This window comes from Bos javanicus, chromosome 13 (assembly GCF_032452875.1).
Source record: "Bos javanicus breed banteng chromosome 13, ARS-OSU_banteng_1.0, whole genome shotgun sequence".
In the NCBI taxonomy this organism is placed as follows: Eukaryota; Metazoa; Chordata; class Mammalia; order Artiodactyla; family Bovidae; genus Bos; species Bos javanicus.
Window position 1 is genome coordinate 48139094 of NC_083880.1, and position 21876 is coordinate 48160969.

The following is a 21876-nucleotide window of genomic DNA, read 5'->3' on the forward strand; positions in this document are numbered from 1 at the left end:
GTGAAGGGCTTGAAAAAGATATTTCATGCAAATGGGGACCAAAAGAAAGCAGTAGTAGCATTACTCATATCAGATAAAATAGACTTTGAAATAAAGATCATGATAAGAGACAAAGGACACTACATAATGATTGAAGGATCAATCCAAGAACAAGATATAACAATTATAAATATATATGCACCCAACATAGGAGCACCTCAATACATAAGGCAAATGCTAACAAGTATGAAATGGGAAATTAACAGTAACACAATAATAGTGGGGGACTTTAATACCCCACTAACACTTATGGATAGATCAACCAAACAGAAAATTAGCAAGGAAACACAAGCTCTAAATGATACAATGGACTATTGATATCTAATTGATATTTACAGGGCATTTCACCCCCAAACAATGGAATTCACCTTTTTCTCAAGTGCACATGGTACATTGTTCAGGATGGATCACATTCTGGGCCATAAATCTAGCCTTGGTAAATTTTAAAAAATTGAAATTATTTCAAGCATCTTTTCTGATCACAATGAGGTAAGATTAGATGTCAACTACAGGGGAAAAAAAAAAAAAACTATTAAAAATACAAACATATGGAAGCTAAATAACACACTTCTGAATAACTAACAGATCATGGAAGAAATCAAAAAGGAAATCAAAGCATGCATAGAAACAAATGAAAATGAAACCACGATAATGCCAAACCTATGGGATTCAGTGAAAGCAGTGCTAAGAGGGAGATTCATAGCAATACAAGCTGACCTCAAGAATCAAGACAAACATGAAATGAATAACCTAACTTTACACCTAAAGCAACTAGAAAAAGAAAAGAAGAATCCCAAAGTTAGTAGAAGGAACGAAATCATAAAAATCAGAGCAGATATAAATGAAAAAGAAACAAAGCAGACTATAGCAAAAATCAACAAAACTAAAAACTGGTTCTTTGAGAAGATAAATAAAATAGACAAACCATTAGCCAGACTCATCAAGAAAAAAAGGGAGAAGAATCAAATCAATAAAATTAGAAATGAAAATGGAGAAATCACAACAGACAACACAGAAATATAAAAGATCATAAGAGACTACTGTGAGCAATTATATGCCAATAAAATGGACAACCTGGAAGAAATGGACAAATTCTTAGAAAACTATAACCTTTCAAAACTGAACCAAGAAGAAACAGAAAATCTTAACAGACTCAACATGAGCACGGAAACTGAAGCTGTAATCAAAAATCTTCAAAAAATCAAAAGCCAAGAAACAGATGGCTTTATAGGTGAATTCTACCAAAAATTCAGAGAAGAGCTAACACCTATCCTACTCAAACTCTTTCAGAAAATTGCAGAGGTAGGAAAACTCCCAAACTCATTCTACAAGGTCACCATCACCCTAATACCAAAAGCAGACAAAGATGCCACAAAAAAAGAAAACTACAGGCCAATATCACTGATGAACATAGATGCAAAAATCCTTAACAAAATCCTAGCAAACAGAAGCCAACAACATATTAAAAAGATCATGCATCATGACCAAGAGTGCTTTATCCCAGGGATGCAAGGATTCTTCAGTATTTGCAAATTAATCAATGTGATACACCATATTAACAAACTGAAAGATGAAAATCATATGACTATCTCAATACAGAGAAAGCCTTTGACAAAATTCAACACCCATTTACAATAAAAACTCTCCAGAAAGCAAGCATAGAAAAACATACCTCAACATAATAAAAGTCATATATGATGACCCCCAGCAAACATTATCCTCAATGGCAAAAAATTGAAAGTATTTCCTCTAAAATCAGGAACAAGATGGGGGTGCCCACTTTCACCACTACTATTCAACATAGTTCTGGAAGTCCTAACCATAGTAATTAGAGAAGAAAAAGAAATAAAAGGAATCCAGATAGGAAAAGAAGAAGTAAAACTCTCACTGTTTACAGATGACATGGTCCTCTACGTAGAAAACCCTAGAGACACCTCCAGAAAATTACTAGAGCTAATCAATGAATATAGTAAAGTTTCAGGATATAAAATTAATACACAGAAATTCCTTTCATTCCTATATACAAACAATGTGAAAATAGAGAAATTAAGGAATTAATTCCATTCACCATTGCAATGAAAAGAATAAAATACTTAGGAAGAAATTTACCTAAAGAAACAAAAGACCTATATATAGAAAACTATAAAACACTGATGAAAGAAATCAAAGAGGACACAAATAGATGGAGAAATATACCATGTTCATGGGTTGGAAAAATTAATATAGTGAAAATGAGTATACTACCTAAAGTCATCTATAGATTCAGTGTAATTCCTATCAAGCTACCAATGGTATTTTTCACAGAACTGGAACAAATAATTTCACAATTTGTATGGAAATACAAAAAATCTCAAATAGAGTTATCTTGAGAAATAAGAATGGAACTGGAGGAATCAACCTTCCTGACTTCAGACTATACTACAAAGCTGCAGTCATCAAGACAATATGGTTCTGGCACAAAGACAGAAATACAGATCAATGGAACAAGATAGAAAGCCCGGAGATAAATCAGGCACCTATGGGCACCTTATCTTTGACAAAGGAGGCAAAAATATACAATGAAGAAAAGATAATCTCTTTAATAAGTGGTGCTGGGAAAACTGGTCAACCACTTGTAAAAGAATGAAACCAGAACACTTTCTAACGCCATACACAAAAATAAACTCAAAATGGATTAAAGATCTAAATGTAAGATCAAAAACTATAAAACTCTTTAGAGGAAAACATAGGCAGAACACCCTCTGACATAAATCACAGCAAGATCCTCTATGACCCACCTCCCAGAGTAATGGAAATAAAAACAAAAAAACCCAAATGATACCTAATTAAACTTCAAAGCTTTTGCACGACGAAGGAAACTATAAGCAAGGTGAAAAGGCAGCCTTCAGAATGGGAGAGAATAATAGCAAATAAAGCAACTGACAATTAATCTCCAAAATATACAAGCAGTTCAGATTAGATCAGATCAGATCAGTCGCTCAGTTGTGTCCGACTCTTTGCAACCCCATGAATTGCAGCACGCCAGGCCTCCCTGTCCATCACCAACTCCCAGAGTTCACTCAGACTCACGTCCATTGAGTCAGTGATGCCATCCAGCCATCTCATCCTCTGTCGTCCCCTTCTCCTCCTGCCCCCAATCCCTCCCAGCATCAGAGTCCTTTCCAATGAGCCAACTCTTCGCATGAGGTGGCCAAAGTACTGGAGTTTCAGCTTTAGCATCATTCCTTCCAAAGAAATCCCAGGGCTGATCTCCTTCAGAATGGACTGGTTGGATCTCCTTGCAGTCCAAGGGACTCTCAACAGTCTTCTCCAACACCACAGTTCAAAAGCATCAATTCTTTGGCACTCAGCCTTCTTCACAGTCCAACTCTCACATCCATCCATGACCACAGGAAAAACCATAGCCTGGACTAGACGAACCTTTGTTGGCAAAGTAATGTCTCTGCTTCTGAATATGCTATCTAGGTTGGTCATAACTTTCCTTCCAAGGAGTAAGCGTCTTTTAATTTCATGGCTGCAGTCACCATCTGCAGTGATTTTGGAGCCCCCCAAAATAAAGTCTGACACTGTTTCCACTGTTTCCCCATCTATTTCCCATGAAGTGGTGGGACCGGATGCCATGATCTTCGTTTTCTAAATGTTGAGCTTTAAGCCAATTTTTTCACTCTCCACTTTCACTTTCATCAAGAGGCTTTTTAGTTCCTCTTCACTTTCTGCCATAAGGGTGGTGTCATCTGCATATCTGAGGTTATTGATATTTGTCCCGGCAACCTTGATTCCAGTTTGTGTTCCAGTCCAGCGTTTCTCATGATGTACTCTGCATAGAAGTTAAATAAACAGGGTGACAATATACAGCCTTGACGAACTCCTTTTCCTATTCGGAACCAGTCTGTTGTTCCATGTCCAGTTCTAACGGTTGCTTCCTGACCTGCATACAAATTTCTCAAGAGGCAGGTCAGGTGGTCTGGTATGCCCATCTCTTTCAGAATTTTCCACAGTTTATTGTGATCCACACAGTCAAAGGCTTTGGCGTAGTCAATAAAGCAGAAATAAATGTTTTTCTGGAACTCTCTTGCTTTTTCTATGATCCAGCGGATGTTGGCAATTTGATCTCTGGTTCCTCTGCCTTTTCTAATACCAGAAAAATAAACGACCCAATCAAAAAATGGGCAAAGAACTAATAAATACATTTCTCCAAAGAAGACATGCAGATGGCTAACAAACACATGAAAAGATGCTCAACACCACTCATTATCAGAGAAATGCAAATCAAAACCAAAATGTACCATTTCATGCCGGTCAGAATGGCTGCCATCAAAAAGTCTGCAAACAAATTCTGGAGAGGGTGTGGAGTAAAACGAACTCTCTTTTACTGTTGGTGTGAATGCAAACTAGTATAGCCACTATGGAGAACAGTGTGGAGATTCCTTAGAAAACTAGAAATAGAACTGCCATACAATCCAGCAATCCCACTGCTGGGCATACACACTGAGGAAACCAGAACTGAAAGAGACACATGTACCCCAGTGTTCATTGCAGCACTGTTTACAATAGCTAGGACATGGAAGCAACTTAGATGTTCATCGGCAGATGAATCGATATGGAAATTGTGGTACATATACACAATGGAATATTACTCAGCTATAAAAAAACAATGTATTTGAGTCAGTTCTTTTTTTTATTTTTTAAAATTAATTTATTTTAATTGGAGCCTAATTACTTTACAATATTGTGGTGGTTTTTGCCATATATTGACATCAATCAGCCATGGGTATACATGAGTCAGTTCTAAAGAGGTGGATGAAACTGGAGCCTATTATACAGAGTGAAATTAGTCAGAAAGAGAAATACCAATACAGTATATTAACACATACATATGGAATTTAGAAAGATGGTATTGATGACCCTATATGCAAGACAGCAAAAGAGACACAGATGTAATAACAGACTTTTGGACTATGTGGGAGAAGGTAAGGGTGGGACAATATGAGAGAATAGCATTGAAACATGTATATTACCATGTAAAATAGATGACTAGTGCAAGTTTGATGCATGAAGCAGGGCACTCAAAGCTGTGGCGGTCTGGGACAACTCAGAGGGATGGAGTGGGGAGGGAGGTGAAGAGGGGTTCAGGGTGGAGGACACAAGTACACCTGTGACTGATTCATGTCAATGTATGGCAAAAACATCACAATATTGTAATTAGCCTCCAATTAAGAGAAATTAATTTTAAAAAAGCACTGAAGCATCCAATGGAATCTTATTTTTGCATCTACATTAGTTGAGTCATACCCTCTTCTCCAAGCCAGATTAACCCTGTATCTCCATATTCTTGGAATGTTTGCAATTCCCCAGTTGTTGGGGCAAAGCTATCCCCTCTGGACTGCCCCCTCAGACCATGGCTGGGGCCCTAGCACCACTACTTTGCTTGCTCCAAACCAGTTCCCACCACACTCGGAAATGTTGTACTCCTGTTGTATTAATCACTTCACTTCAATCTGTGGTCCTGCACACTTTTCCTGAAAGGGACAGATGGCACATATTTTAGGCTTTAAGGGCCACATGGTCTCTGTCACAACTATTCAACTTGGCCATAGCATGGAAGCAGCCATGGATAGATAATACTTGGGCAAATTAGCCTCAGTTCAGTTCAGTTCAGTTGCTCAGTCATGTCCGACTCTTTGTGACCCCATGAATTGCAGCACGCCAGGCCTCCCTGTCCATCACCAACTCCCGGAGTTCACTCAGACTCATGTCTATCAAGTCAGTGATGCCATCCAGCCATCTCATCCTCTGTCGTAAACTTCATTTATGGGTGCTACAATTTGAATTTCATGGAATTTTCACATATCACAAAATTATTCTTTGTTTGCTTCCCCCAACTTTAAAAAACTTTTTTAGTAAAAAAAAAAAAAAAATTTGGCATGCACCAGACTGGGTGTGATTGTTAAAGTAATCATATACTTTCTTATTTTTGCCTCCTCTCTGCCTTAGTCTGTCACTCACAGGTGATGAAAAAGAACTAAGAATACATTACTTATACTTGTTTGGGGAAAGCACTCCCAGAAGGTAAAAGACTTTCCACTCTCACTTCCACCCTCTGGATTAATTTCTCTACTTTCCCAAGCCTGCTGCTTTAGAATGATAACACAAAGCAGACCAAACAAACAACACATTGAGCCCACCCACATTTTGAAACAAAGTTTCTTTAGCGCCTTGTTAACTTTCTGGCAGTTTGAAAATGAAATGTCCCAATCACTAGCCCAGAGGCAACATTCTATTTGAAGTAAAAAATATCAGATGTAATCAGATCCCTTCTATAGAGTCCAAAATCAGGAAGAATAGAACAAAGCGAGTCTTAGTAATCAGATTTTTAGGACATGCTTCAGTACTTTGTGGGCTTCCCTGGTGGCTCAGAGGTTAAAGTGTCTGCCTGCAATATGGGAAACCTGGGTTCGATCCCTGGGTGGGGAAGATCCCCTGGAGAAGGAAATGGCAACCCACTCCAGTATTCTTGCCTGGAGAATCCCATGGACGGAGAAGCCTGGTGGGCTACAGTCCATGGCGTCGCAAAGAGTCGGACACGACGGGGTGACTTCACTTCACTTTCAGTACTTGAAAGTGAAAGTGGAAATGGGACATGAAAAAGACAAAATATCAAAAATACAAAATGTAGGGGGAGTGTAAAAATGTATAGACTTTTTGTCCTTGAATATGTTTCTGAAGAAAATGAAATTAGTATCTCGAAGAGGTATTTGCACTCCCATGTTCATTGCAGCATTATTTGCAATAGACAAGATAACAGAAACAACCTAAATGTCTGTCAACAGATGAATGGGTAGATGTGGTATGTATTTACAATGGTGTGTCATTCAGCAATGAGCAGAGAAATCCTGCCATTTGTGACAACGTGGATAGATCTCAAGGGCATTATGCTAACTGAAATAAGCTAAAGGTGAATACTATGTCACTTTTATGTGGAATCTAAAAATATAAAACTCATAGAAACAAAGTAAAGTGGTGGTTGCTGGGGACCTTTGTGGTGCAGTGGTTAAGTCTTCACCTTCTAATGCAGAGGGTGTGGGTTCAAACTCTGGTGGAGGAGCTAAGATCCTATGCCTAGTGGCCAAAAAAAAAAAAAAAAGAACCAAAAAACCCCCAAAAACCAGAACATAAAAACAACAGAAGCAATAATGTAACAAATTCAATAAACTTCCCTTAAAACAAGGTGGTTGCCAGGAGCTGGTGGGTGCAGGAGATGGGGAGATACTGGTCAAGAGGCACCAGCTTTTAGTTCTAAGATGAACACATTCTGGGGAATTAATGTAGAGCATGGTGACTGTCAAGATCACTGGGAGAAATAGCAACAACCTCAGATATGAAGACGATACCACTCTAATGGGAGAAAGCGAAGAGGAATTAAACAGCCTCTTGATGAGGGTGAAAGAAGAGAGTGAAAAAGCTGGCTTAAAACTCAAGATTCAAAAAACTAAGATCATGGCATCTGGTCCCATCACTTCATAGCAAATAGAAGGAGAAAAAGTGGAAGCAGTGACAGATTTTATTTTCTTGGGGTCCAAAATCACTTCACATAGTGGCTGCAGTCATAAAATTAAGACACTTGCTCCTTGGAAGGAAGGCTTTGATAAATCTAGACAGCATATTAGAAAGAAAAGACATCACTTTGCTGACAAAGATATGTATAGTCAAAGCTATGGTTTTTCCAGTAGTCATGTACAGATGTGAGAGGTGGACCATAAGGAAAACTACATAATTGATGCTTTAGAATTGTGGTGCTGGAGAAGATTCTTGAGAGTCCCTTGGACTGCAAGATCAAACCAGTCAATCCTAAAGGAAATCAACCCTGAATATTCATTGGAAAGACTGATGCTGAAGCTGAAGCTCCAATACTTTGGCTACCTGATGTGAACAGCTGACATGCTGGAAAAGACCCTGATGCTGGAAAAGAACAAGGGCAAAAGGAAAAGAGGGCAGCAGAGGATGAGATGGTTAGACAGGATCCACTGACTCAGCAGATGTGGATGCAAACTCTGGGAGATAGTGGGGGACAGGGAAGCCTGGCATGCTGCAGTACATGGACGGGGTTGAAAAAAGTTGGACGTGACTTCGCGACTGGACAACAACAAAATGGTGATTATAGTTAACCATAGTTATATACCTAAAAGTTGTTGAGAGTAAACTTTTTTTAACCCATTACAAAGAATTTTTACTGTCTGCTTATAAAAAAAGTTTAGACTTAGATTTTTATCATCTGGCTTGCTCTGTGCCTGTTTATACACAATAACTTTATTTCAATAACAAATTACAGCAGACTGTTGGGAGACATTTTAAATGGCAATTAAACTCAACAGCATGTTGTACCAACAATGTACGTAACCCAGTGACATAAGGAACAATATAAATGTGACCAAGCTGACATACAGATGCAGGCAGTGACTACCATCATGACAGCCACCTGGCTGACAGCACAGGTAAGAGACCAAGTCTGAGAAAACATCCTGAATGATAAGGAGACAGATTCCAGCATCCATTTCAGCAGATCCCCATACATGCCCATCATGACATACATACAACCATGGCTTACCCAATGGTAATGATTGTACCAAATCTCTGAGCTCCACTGAACAAGGTTCTGTCTCGTGTACTCCAATTTCAATGATTTTGGTTCCAGCTAACAACTGCATGATCAAACAGATGTAACAATTGAGGAGATACCCAATTCCATTAGAGTTCCTCTTTGGATGCAAGAATAACTCTCATACAGTAGAAAGGATCTACAGAATCTGATGACATGATTCCAAGGAGTGGTATCTGACGACATACTAAGAATATGAAGAGAGTTACAGCAATCCTTCGAACATTCTCTCTAAACTGGATTTTCCTTTCAGGTTTCTGAATTTCTGGTAGAACTGCACAGAAAAGTCTGATAACTTCTAAAAATTTAATGTCCAAGGTGGCAGCTGGGGCCCAGCGGCCTCAGAGCCTGCTCCCGACATGCTTTGGCCAGCCCTGTACAGGTTCTATGATAGTAAAATTTTAATGTCCTTCCCCCACCCCCACAAAAATGGTAATTATGTCACAGGTGGAGGTGTTAGTTAATGCTATGGTGATAATATTTCTGCAATATATGTGTATCAAATCAACACATTAACACATTAAGCTTACAAAATATTATGTCAGTTATAACTCAATAAAGCTGAAAAAAATTGCTTCATACAATTTTAGTACACCTTTAAGCTAAAAAAATCTAATTAACACATTATATTTCCAAGTACCCTAATCAAATGAAGAGTATGATGGACATTATTAATGATTGTCTTTACTTTTTGATGGCCACTCATTAAAGTGCTATTTCGCATAACTCTCCTGGTGACTGGATGTCCAGTAGCCATAGAATTATCCACTTATCTGCTCCAAAGGTGATGTCCATTTTACAAACAAGACACGTGTGATTTGGGTGTCCACACATAAATGTTTCTCAAGTAGTTGGTTATGCTCCAGCAGCACCAGTGTCACTTGGAAACTTAGAAATGTGAATCTTCTGCCCCATCACAGACTTACTTAGAAACTCAGTGCAGCTCATCAATCTGTGTTTTAATAAGCCCACGAGGAGATTCTGGTGCACACTAAATCTTCAAACCACTGAATTAAATCATCAGGACTCAAAGATTAAGTAAATTACATGAATGAGAAAAAGTAATAGATAAACCTGGTGCATTAAGTTCACAACTCCAGGGTAGCTATATGGGCACACAGGGCCTTGGCAGTGCAGACCCCTAGACTGAATTGAATGAGATCGGACTTGAAAACTGGTTGAGTTTCAAGTAGGATATGGTTCTAACAACAGTGACCAGTGGAGACCAACCACTACTGAATCTGTCTGTGCATATATTGTGTTCTCTTTGACCAGACTTGACTGGATGCATGAGGGTGACAACTGTTTTCATGGACATGTTCAGTGAGATCACATGTTCAGTGAATCCATGCCTGGATTGGAGATGCCAATCCACGCATGTTTTCTTACACAGACCATGTGTCACAATCAGCTGAAAGCGAATGAAGGTGGCATCACTAACTGCATCATTAATATAAGTCAGACAGATCATAGAACAAAATGCTTTTGTTCCTTAAAAGCAATTGTTTTAAGAAAGAGGAATCAGAACTGTACTTGTTGGTAATCACCACTGGCCATTTTTACAACAGTACATGCTATTAGGAAAGAGCAATCTTTTTTTCTTTTTGAGATGCTCCTTGCTGGATGATCCACATCTATTCTATAATGACATTAACAACATACATGATGAACATGTTTAATGAGCAAGACTCAGATTCTCAATGGACAAGAGCCTTGACTTCCTCTAAACATTTTTTCTTGGCTGCAGCAGATGACCAAAATAATTTGATTACACTTTTTTTCAGAGCTTAGAAAGGCTAACCCCCAGTCATGCCAGAGCTCAACAAACCAGCATTAATAATCACCAAAAAAGGCACTTTAAAATACATTTGACAAGGAGTGACACTAATGCAATGAGGACTGGTCTAAGCCCTGCACTAAACTTTGTTATAGTTCATACAGACAGTGCATTCTGTCTCCATGTGCATGTGTGTGTATATAAATATATATATGTGCATATACTAATATTCACATACATGTATCTATCTCCATAAGTCTCTGGGGGGAGAAAAAACCATTTGCTTCCTTTAATAGTACATAAAAATTCTAGTCACTTTATTTGGAACAAAAGAATGAGAGGTTTGGCAAATCAATGCAAAGAAGTACCCTACTACACCTACTGACAAAAACAGCAATAAAATAAATACTCAAGAGTTTTTCCAGGTCATCAACTATTAAAATAGTAAAATATTTTTTAAAAGTTTATTCCATTGAAAGGAAAAGGATGGACATTTTTGGTACTGTAAATCTCACACTCATTCATATTGCTTAGGTTGAAGAGAACGTAATGAAGAGAGGAAATTTCTTCCACAAATTCCTTCTTTATAGTACCCAAGTTTCACTGATGGTGTGTTATTCCACTTAGCTTAACATATAAACAAAACTTTGTATAAATATATTTCTTTGATCTCTAAATTCTCAAGAAATTTGCACAGAGTACTGAAAGGACTTAAAGATTTTTGTGAAATAAACAGAATTGGCCATAAACCAGACCACTGCTTACCCCAGGTTCAGGTATTTCAGCTCAAGGTTTCGACAGTCCAAACCTAGCTATGTCAGAGGTGGACAAAAGGCTTACTTGTCCTTCCTGGGAACAGGTGTATAAACAAGTTCTTATTCTTAGGATATGAAAACACAATTAGTAATGGCATTTAAGGTTTACTTACTAACTGTATAGTGTCTGAGAACAAAAATCAAAGCAATTTTTAAAAGGTTAAGAGTCAGATTCTGGGCATTTCCGTTTTTTAGCTGCTGGCTCTTCAGTCTTGTGAGATTCTAAAGTGCTGGTGCTAGATTTGAGACTGGGGTCTGCTTTAAGGTTGTCCATGGCAACAGTGAAGCCTGAGAGAAGGTACCCTCCACCTCCGCTCATCAGTAGTTTGGGATGACTTCGATCTGGCAAAACCTAATCAAGACAGAAAGACATTCATGTTTCCCTAAGCAGATAAGGCCATGCTAACAATACACATGCCAGAAATCAGAATTTAAATGACACAGATTCTCTTGAAGAGAGAACAAATTAATCAGACCAATTCCTAAGGAGGTCCTTCTTTCGCATAATAGTGCAGATAAAAGTATAGAAATTGATTTGAGTGATTTTCTTTGAAAAATATAAGTGAAATAATTTCTCTTAAACCTGAAGCAAGTTCCTGGAGGTAAAAGGGCAACTGGTTTGTGTAGTGCTCTAGGCCTGGCTTTCTCCCTCTTGGCTCCAGAAAGCTTCATGGTCAACAGCGGAGCTGGGTCCATGGAGAAGTAGCTATTGACATATAGCCAGAGCCTTCCTTCTCCAACACCCTGTTAACTCTTGTCAAAAATTCCTTTCTCCTGTTTCTAGAACTAAATAAGTTGACTACTGTGAAGTGCAAGGTTTTCCAGGTCTGCAGAATGTCCTGGATTAAGTAAGATATCCAGGAAGCAAAGCAGGGCCTGTGACAGTCATGAGGTGCGCCCCCCGCCACGTCTTAGATCTCTAACAGGGAACTGGCTGTTGAGGTGAAGCAACAGAAAGCCTTTAGCTGCTGCTCCTTTAAGATGTGTGCATTTAACAGTCACACATATGGAGGCTATGGGTTATTCCAAGTTGATAGCCGAGCACAGGTACCACAACTGTCCAATACTGCACTCCTCTAGTGGGCAATCTCTGCTCTGGGGTTCCTCATCATCCTGAGACTTTCTCGGAGCAGCACGCAAGCCCTTCCTCCCGCTTTGTCCTCCAACTCTGTCATAGGCATCAGACCGGCACGATGGTCTGGCAACGCTCCCTGCCTAATCCTGCTCCCTCTCTATCTTTCAAAGGTGTTTCTCCAATCAATCTCTTACACTTCTACCTTTCAGAGAACCTGAACTTACAGACTCCATCAGGAAATCCTGAACACTTGCTGCAAAGACATCCCAGCAAAGAGGAAAGGGTCACCTTCTTGTTAGCTGAGGAATTTTGCTATTATCAGTTATTCACTGTACAGTGCTCTCGAAGCCTTGGGGAAACATTAAGCACAGTTGTCTGCATTTTAAGTGTCTCTGGACTTGAGTTACTATGACATGATAAAAGAAAAAAGGGTCAGGAAAGGTCAGGGCACTTTGAGTTACAGACATGAGACACTTTCATCTCTGTAGATAGAAATAGGGAGAGCCCCAGCTTTCGGTACTACTGTGCTGGCAACCCAGGAGAGTAGCTCCCAGGGACTGGCTGTAAGAACACGTACGTACCTGGTAATTTCTGAGCCAGGTTTCAGACAGCCTGAGGTTGATGACCCCTCCTCTTTCCCGAAGTTTTGTGTAGCACTCCAACAGAGGCTAAAGGCATAAACAGAGTTCTATAAATAATTATTTTGAGGGCTGCAATGTTTAGATGTAAGAATTCTAGTCCATTCCATGTCAGTATTACCTCTTTATACTGACAGTAGACCACGAATGGCCTTGAAGGAGCCACAAAGTCCAGCAAAGACAGCAGCAGTGGAGTGGGATGGAAACGACTAGCTACAATTAACCTGCAAGAAAATGTTAGACAAATTATTTCTCTATGTCCCAAGGTGGAGCACAGGTTTTGAAATGCATCTAAAATATTCATATATTTATTTGCATGACTCACACAAGGAAGACTTTTAAATATAATATTCTAGAGATCCCAAACAGTAAAATCATGAACTATTACTTTCTAAGAAACACAAATTGGATTATAAACTCTTATGGTGCTTGGCAACTCGAAGTGGAATTTAATGACATTCTTGATTAAAAAAAAAAAAATCTGGAAACAAATCCAACATTGTAACATTGGCTTTGTAGATACCCAAATCTACCTCTCCCGTCAGGTTTTCCTTAGCCCTTGCTCTTAGCCAGTATCACATCAACTGGAATGCCCCACCCACTGCAGCTAGTGGGACTGCAAAGCCCCATCTGATCATGTGCTATCATTGGAGAAATTTCAATTTCTTTTAAAACTCTGAAATCAGCATAATCAATTTCCCACCCCTGCCAGATGCAGTCTCCTTTCTTTACAAATCCAAGACAGAATCATCATGCTTGTCCCCGCTACAACCAAAGCAGATAAGCAGAGAGTGCTAATCTGCCTGAAGCAGAGCCCTTGAACACCAAGACATTGCCTGTGATCTTTCATCAACGCACCCATCTGCGTTTCTTTCACTCAGCAGAGCAGCAGCCTCTAAACGTCTTTTCTTCTGCTCTTCTTGTCTCCTCTGCTTTTCCTGAATCTTCAAGAAGAAAAATAAGAAACCAACATGCTGAGTCAGGTTTTTGGAAATACTGGTCTATCCAAACATTTTAACAATAATTATCAACTTGAACTAAAGCAACAGAGGGAGATCATTTATAGGGAAGTTGAAAACACATAAGATCCCTGCTGTTATAAAACCATCATGGAGCTACCTATATAATGCTTCTGTATCCTAAAGTTCCATCCCAAAGATGAAATCACACATGTATACACTCACACACACTCTTTCTCTGTTTTGATATTTATTATCTTGGGAGCTGATGCTCTTAAAGTCAAATCAAATCTCAAGGCTTACATGAAGTTAACTGAAGCCTTGGGGAAAGCATTATGAGGGTAGTGGGAACTCTTAACATTCTTACATAATCCTTTTTACTTCCACTCTCTTTAGGCTCCTTATAGTCTGGATCTTGAGAGACAATTTCCATTCTTTCTTGTTCTTCTGGGTGATTGCTCTCTGGGGCCTCTGCTATGCTATCTTCATTCTCTTGTTCAGAAGTCTGTTTTTCCTCCAGTGTGCCATTACTTTCTTCAACTGAAGCAATGTCTTTTGGCTCTGAAGACAACATCTCGGCAGAAAATGTACCATTTAAGAGACTGTCCACTTTGTTGAGGGGGAATTCATAAAGACCACTGAGGAAAGATTTTGGAAAACCAAAACATGCTGTTGCTGCCCGAACAGGTCCACCTCCAGGATAAAGCTGAATAATGGAGCCAAAACCTGAAAAGATAAAAGAAACAGACATCTGCTTAATGGAGACAACTTGACTATGCTACCCTCAGGGTATGCCATGTTATGGAGACTGAAAGTTTTTCTGCTTTATGTTGTTCAGAGGTTGAAGATGATGCAGCTCCTCAGGGAGGTCCATCTGGACTCTATGTATCTTCCCAATGGAGGCAACACAATTCCAAACAGGTAAACAGGAAGTCTTAAAGAAGTATACCCCCATTGACACTACAGTAAAACCCTGTGCGCCTGCGAATTTGTATGTAACATGATTGGCGACTGGCTCTCAGCTTCTCTCTGGGCCAATCTTTAAACAGGCAGTTAAAAGTTCTTATCTTCAACAGGGTCAGAGAAAGGGTAGGCAAATCAGGCTGTGTTGTTTTCTTCTAGGATAGGATACATACCTAGTATTCTTCCCACCCTATTCCCTCCCCTCAATTCAGGCCAATAAAATGAGCACCAGTTACCCAAGAGTTTACTGAAATTGAAATCACTGTCCTGAAGTCCTAGCCGGTCACAGGCTTCAGAACCACCCCCACTGACATGGAAGCTGGAAAGGACACTGCCACTGGGGATGCCAACACAGCTCAGGCTGGGAGATGTGGACTGTGGAGGAAGCTCCCAGAGACTGGAGCTGTGCAGGCACACCCAAGTCATTTCATTAACTTCAAGTAACTCAACCTCACTTTCCATGAGTTTGAATTTTTTAGACCCCTCTACTCAAATCATGGTAGGCTTTTAATGAACATCAAAACATTAAATCTTACCTCCCATTCGTTCCATCATCGCACCCAGCACCAAGCCTGCACACGTCTCCATCACAATCATTTTATTGCCAGCACGGATATTTCCCAATGTCAACATCTGGGCGAGTGTATCGTATCTCATGTGGCTAAGGAAAAAAGAATAATGTATTCATTTTTAGCTAAACAAAGTCTTCTATTTTAACCATCATTTTTCAAGTTTTGTTTGTTTCATAAAAATGATGTTGATAAGATTATTGATTGCTTTGGAGGCAATAGTAAAAAAGGACTTACAATTTATGAAGTAGGAGGATACTTTATGCAGATGAGCAAGATTTTCATTTTATTTAAAATCATGACTTTCTTAAAGATATATTTTCCCCCAATTATACTTTTGAAAGGAAACAAAGCGTACTTAATTTTTCCAGGTTCTCTTGCATAATACATAACTGAAAGAATGCGGGTGGACGGCTTCACAACAGTAATCATGGCTTCATATCTGGAGGAAGAAAAACAGAACATTAATTTTAAAAAGCTAGTTTAAAAATATTTTATTTAAATAATACATTTTATAAATCTATAAAAATATTTTGTATTTTCATCCTTTTAAAAGCATAATTACTTACTTCTTTTTCTTCTTTTTTATATATTTATCTTGAGCAAATTCTGTCTTGTCTCGGAATGTTGTACTATTTTCAATTAATTGCTGAACTATTTCCTATAAGAAAAGGAGCAAGCAGATTTCCTGAAACTTTATTTTCATAGCACAGATAACTTCAAAGGTTTCTTACCACAGAGTGTATCCAAAAGTCTGATTCTCCAAGGCCCTTTTCCACAGAAGTCCAAATGGATGAACTTAGTATTTTTATACTCTATCCAGAATTTGTATTAAAATATTAGTACCTTATAACTCCATTTAAATCAAAGTAAAAGAACAGACATATACAATTTAGGGAGAAAAGAGGTAATGTACACTGTCAGTCCTGAAGACACTGGCTGAAAACATTATTGAAAATGAACAAAGTCAAGCTCTAAGATGCAGTAAGTTATCAAATTCCCTTTTGTTAACAATATTAGTAATGTCATTCACTTACATTCTTGTGTTTAAGAAACAAAATCTTTGACACACTGAATTGCATAAACACTTCAAGCTATTTTTAATAGAAATGTACTGTATTTTTACATCTTACCTTAGGAAAAGTCTGCTTTAAAAAGCAACCAATTTCCTAAATAAAAAATGAAAACGAAACAAAAAATTCTTTGAATTTTACCTCGCCTTTAATGCCTTTGTCCTTTAAAGCTTTTATGTCATCTTGAGTAAGTTTCTGAGATTTTCCATCATCAATTATATTTCGATTATCAGTGCCCGCTTCTTTGGTTTCTAAGGAAGAAAATTGCTCTATGACATATATGATCTGAAATTATTTAAAAATCTTTCTTCTTCTAAGTTTATATCTATATCCAGCCCGTCGGCCACTTAAATTTGGCCTTTCAGTTCTACTTCTTTTGTTGTTCAGTTGCTAAGTCATGTCAGACTCTTTGTGACCGCATGGACTGTACTCACCAGGTTCCTCTGTCCTCTACTATCTCCCAGAGTTTGCTCAAATCCATGTCCATTGAGTCCGTGATGCTAACCGTCTCATCCTGTGCTGCCCTCTTCTTTTGCCTTCAATCTTTCTCAGCATCGGGGTCTTTTCCAATGAATTCCACTGCCCCCACCCCAATCCACTATCCTTTCTTGTCACAACTAGCCCAAGCCTCTCATTCATATTCTTGCTTCCACTCTTGCCCCCTAACAATCCACCTGGACAGCAGAGTTCTTTTTAAAATGCAAACTGGCTCATCTATTCCAACGCACAAAACCACACAGTGACTTCCTGTAGCAATTTAAAGGCGACCCGCAAGGTTACACATGATTTGGTACCCGGCTACTTTTCAGGTCTCATTTCTCAAGCCCTGTACTCAGCCACTCCACTTCCTCATGTTCCTCAGACACAGCAGGGTGGTTACAATGCGGGAATTTGGCATTTGCTGCTCCCTCCACCTGGAATGCTCTTGCAACGTTTCCAAGTGGGTGGATCCTCTTTACATCACTCAGGGCTGAGCTTACCATCTTAGCCAAGTCTTATCTCATTCAATCAGCCTTCAGTACACCTCCCTGCTCCACCATCTGCGTAGCACACATCACCACCTGAAATTATGCTGTTTGCTTGTCTATTTGATTATTTTTGGCATTTCCCACTGCTAAGTGGGCATCCCTGATGGCTCAGATGGTAAGGAATCTGCCCTCAATGTGGGAGATCCAGGTTCAATCCCTGGGTTGGGAAGATCTTCTGCAGGAAGAAATGGCAACTCACTATAGTATTCTTACCTGGAGAATTCCACAGTCCATAGGGTTGCAAAGAGTCAGACACGACTGAATGACTAACACTTCCACTGCTAAATAAATTTTATGGGATGGTCTATCTAACAAACTGCTGTAACTGCAGTGCTTAATCATGCCTGGAATGTATTTGATGGTTAATAAAAATATGAATATTTACATCTAATATTTAATAAATATTTAGTAAAGTGGTTTGAATCAGAATTTCATTAGTATTTTAATTATTTAATAATTTTATTCATAAAATATTTTAAGTATACTTATTTTAATAAAAATTTAAGGATTCAATTTAATGATAATACTAAACCCATGAGGCTGTTACAACTTCCTATGTGTCATATGATTGAATACTCACTATAGCTTGGTCATTAAGCATGTGTTATGGTCCTATTTTACAGATAAACCTTAGAGAAACCAAATAACTGGCTCAAGGTTACCAGGTAAGTGATGAAGCTGGAACTTAAACCTAGTCAGTTGAATTAAAAACCCGACATCTTATCCTCTTCCCTATATGCTATCTACCTCAAAAGTCGGTAACTTCTAGACACCAACAGGGCTCTACACCTGTTCTTACACTGAAGTTGCAAGGATTCATGGGATTAAATATCTGGCCCACGGTCAGAGGGCTGGTTAATGATGGGCTGGAGTTAGAACCCAGGATATCTCAAAGCCAAAACCAAACCCTAATTCATTCTACTGAGCTACAGTTCTCAGATTGTGAGTTCAGATTCCTTTGGGAACAGCCTGGGCTAGCATTTCAGAATTAATTCAGGTTGACAGGTTTCTGACTGGACAGCTCAAGAGCATCTATTTTATTCATCCTAAGTAGTATAGTGCACCTGAAGTAGGCTCTTCCTTCTTCTTCTTAGGCTGAAGGCTTCCTCCATTGGTCACTTCAAATGTGGTTCCATAACTATGGCCAATGATGTTATCCAGATAGAACCACTGTTTTTCAAAAGTTACTTTCCTGGGGGGAAAAATGCAATCAATAAGCTGAATCTCATCTGCACTCAATTTAGGAAAGATATATTTGACCTAGTTTACTTCATAATCACTCTCCCTAAAGGATAATTGGCAGCATTATCTCTGACCATGAACTGACAAATGAATGAAAGAGAACCGGGCTACGGGCAGATAGATAAAATTAATAAACAAGGCACAAAAACAAAGAATTTGGAATGAGAAACAGGGACAGAAGACATTATTTTTTCCGAGGCACTGGTCTGGCTCCAATTTGCACTGACAAGATGTCCAAATTTGCATATTTCAGATTTCCTGAGTAGCATAAAGTGTTGCCAAGATTGCCGTGCCACTAACACACTTAGTGTGACACCTCCTGAACACAAGAAAACCTCAAAACTGAACAATCATTGAGATGACACGGATTTAACAAATTCCCTGGCCTAAATGGCCATTTTCTTTGAAAATTATCCAGTAAAACCAAATGGTATTTGCCTGTAAACATTACTGACAATTCACACATTTGTAAGTGATGCCTAACACTGACAACGCTCTACTGAGGCCCTGGCAATTTTAGCTTTTCCCACTACCCAGATTTTGCTTTCCAGGTGGCACTAGTAGTAAACCCACCCTGCCAATGCAGGAGACTTAAGAGACACCGGTTTCATCCCTAGGTGGGGAAGATCCCCTAGAGAAGGAAATGGCACCCTACTCCAGTATTCTTGCCTGGAGAATCCCACGGACAGAGGAGCCTGGCAGGGTACAGTCCATAAGGTTGCAAAGAGTCGGACATGACTGAAGCACAGCACAATTTAAAAAGGAAATCCCACAAAAGCCAAAAAAAACTTTCCTTTCAAAAGAAGAGAAATAACACCTGCTGAGTGTTGATCAGAGGTTAGGTAGTATGTATCAGATGGTTCACACTTTTTGATTTAATTCTCAATTTAGTCATCCTGGACATAGCTCTTTCCAGATGAGCAATCTTGAAGCTCAGGAAAAGTGTCTTGCCCAAAATGCAGTTACATAGTAGGAGCTGGGATTTAAATCCAAGTCTGCCTGAACCCAAAGCCTGGTTCTTTCCACTACATAACACAGTCTACTCAACAAAGAACCAATGGATCTCAGGAAGTCTGTTTAGCTTCAGGACACTGCCCACACCGATAGAACTCTGAATTCTGAAAGACGTGTACTGACTAGTTTTTGTGCCCCATCCCACACCTTCTCTTTCTGTGTGCCCTGAGAGGCTGACCACAACAGAATCAGATGGCACCACATCACCCCGGCCAAAGGCTTCCCATCATTCTAGACCCCTGGATGCATCACAAGTCTCTACTGGTGCTCTAGACCTTTTCATAACTCTGTATGTGTATGTGTCCACGTTCATTAAGTCTCCTCACTAGAATCATCTGAGTGAATTTCTCCAAGATCCTAAGTGAATCAGACAGGGCCAATTCATGTTCTTTGCTGGGTCCTCAGTGACTGACACATAATAAACACTCAAAATATTTGTGGACATGAATCCCCTCAGAGAAGCTGAAACTCAGCTCAGACTAGATTGTGCACCATCCCCTGCCTCATCCTTTGAGTAGTTCAGTGCTTGTGAAACACTGGTTCTGAGCTGGGTTGGGTTTACCCTCTGGCAGCTGATCTGATATGCAAAGAAGGGTACATCACTCAAACTGACCGGCCTGACAGGAGGTCGCTGTCAGGAAAGTGGGACCTAGTCAGAAGGACATGGGCAAGAGTGAGATGCGCAGAGTCTGCTCACAGAGCCAGGATTGCTTCTGCCCAACCAGATGAGTGCAGCCCTGTGGAAAAAGTGAAGGGACAGTCTGCCCTGGTATGCAGTTGAGCTCAGAATCATTTTCTAAATAAAATGGAAACTAATGCTATGCTTCTGCCAAGAAAACTGATAAAAAGTGTTTCAAAGTATGTGTCTTAAGAATACTTTTTAGAAATAAAGATGTTGCTGTCTGTCTCCTTGGGAATGAAAAGCCTAGTCTAAAAGAGTATGTTTTTAAGACCCACATTCAAACAACCACATCTTGTGATAAAGCAACTTAAAAGGACAATACGAGAAAGAAAAACCAAAGGTTCACCTGTATAGTCGTTATACAGCTGTGTTAACTGTGGAATCATTCATCAAACTTATAACCTAAGGACTTTGCTGTACTGCTATATTTAAATTTAAAAGCTTAATTAATATAAGCATTTTATAGAAATAATGTACTTGGAAGCAAGCACACATTTCTAATCAGAAAATCTGGGAGGGTAAAAGGTGTTGGTTTCAAGAACACAAAATAGTGATGAGGGGGTTCTGGGAAGCAAGGATGAGATCAGAGGGTGAAGGGTGGGTTCTGTGAGAAGACAAGAGAGAAGAACCCAACATTTGAGGAAAGAACCCCAGGATGTGGGAAGTGGGGTGGGGGGAGGGGGAAAGGAGGGGCTTGCTGAAGAGGGGCGGGGCACACGAGCGAGGGCCAAGAATGGGGAAAGGACTCTGGAAAGATTAAGATACTTAACATAGAGGACCAGGAATAAGGTCACGGCTCTGTTGGAAGACAGGAGGCGTGAGGGTGATCCCGAGGGCCAAGGATGGGATCCTGGGGGCTAAGTCCTCAGTGGAAAGATCCGAGAGGAGATAACGAGGGAGAAGATTGAGAATCTAGAGAACCAAGAAAGGGACCCCGGTGAGAGAGTATGTCTAGAAGGCGGCGGCGGAGAACTCCTAAGGCCAGAGACCTGACTTACTTTCTCCGCTGGACTTGCACTGCTTTAAACACATCTTCCCGTTTCAGCACCACGAAGTCGCCGTCGCGGATGCAGTGATTCCCGGGATACTGTGGCTGTGGGCCTGGTTGATCCTCAGAGCTCTCCATGATGTTCAGAGGGTCTCTGCTCCGCAGCGTCCCTCCAGTTCCTCGCGCTCCGACCGGGGCGCTAGGCCGTTGCCGCCCGCAGGTTCACCTCCAAAAACCTAAGGGGACGCAAAGCCTCCGACCGGCACCGCCCCCACGTGCTGCGTGCCGCTTCCGCTTTCCGGTCGGAACCTCGGGAGGGCTTCCGGTAGCCTCGCGGCTTCCGTCTGGCTAATCTCCT

The 21876-nt window shown here is 39.9% G+C and overlaps 1 protein-coding gene across 3 annotated transcripts; it reads right to left on the bottom strand.

Moving 5' to 3' along the window:
• Positions 1-8301: 8301 nt before the first annotated feature.
• On the bottom strand, positions 8302-21869 carry TRMT6 (tRNA methyltransferase 6 non-catalytic subunit). 3 transcript variants are annotated; one of them, XM_061436618.1, is made up of 11 exons: positions 21529-21869; positions 18657-18784; positions 16706-16815; positions 16061-16152; positions 15850-15933; positions 15459-15583; positions 14327-14685; positions 13859-13944; positions 13122-13224; positions 12944-13030; positions 8302-11639 (listed from the first exon to the last, which is right to left on the bottom strand). In XM_061436618.1, exons 1-11 carry the CDS (start codon positions 21654-21656, stop codon positions 11448-11450), a joined length of 1494 nt encoding a protein of 497 aa, XP_061292602.1. In that variant the 5' UTR covers positions 21657-21869; the 3' UTR covers positions 8302-11447. The 3 variants fall into 3 exon arrangements, with proteins under 3 accessions (XP_061292602.1, XP_061292603.1, XP_061292604.1); XM_061436619.1 differs by lacking the exon at positions 18657-18784 and having other exon boundaries at positions 21529-21651; XM_061436620.1 differs by lacking the exons at positions 16706-16815; positions 18657-18784 and having other exon boundaries at positions 21529-21598.
• Between the last annotated feature and the right edge of the window lie 7 nt (positions 21870-21876).

Excerpts from the sequence above, each read along its gene's own strand:
- TRMT6 (XM_061436618.1), bottom strand. The coding sequence starts at position 21,656 with ATGGAGAGCTCTGAGGATCAACCAGGCCCACAGCCACAGTATCCCGGG. Across the intron at positions 14,686-15,458 it reads GATGATGGAACGAATGGGAG|GTTTTGGCTCCATTATTCAG; the intron begins GTAAGATTTAAT and ends TTATCTTTTCAG. Across the intron at positions 13,031-13,121 it reads TCTACTGTCAGTATAAAGAG|CCTCTGTTGGAGTGCTACAC; the intron begins GTAATACTGACA and ends TTATGCCTTTAG.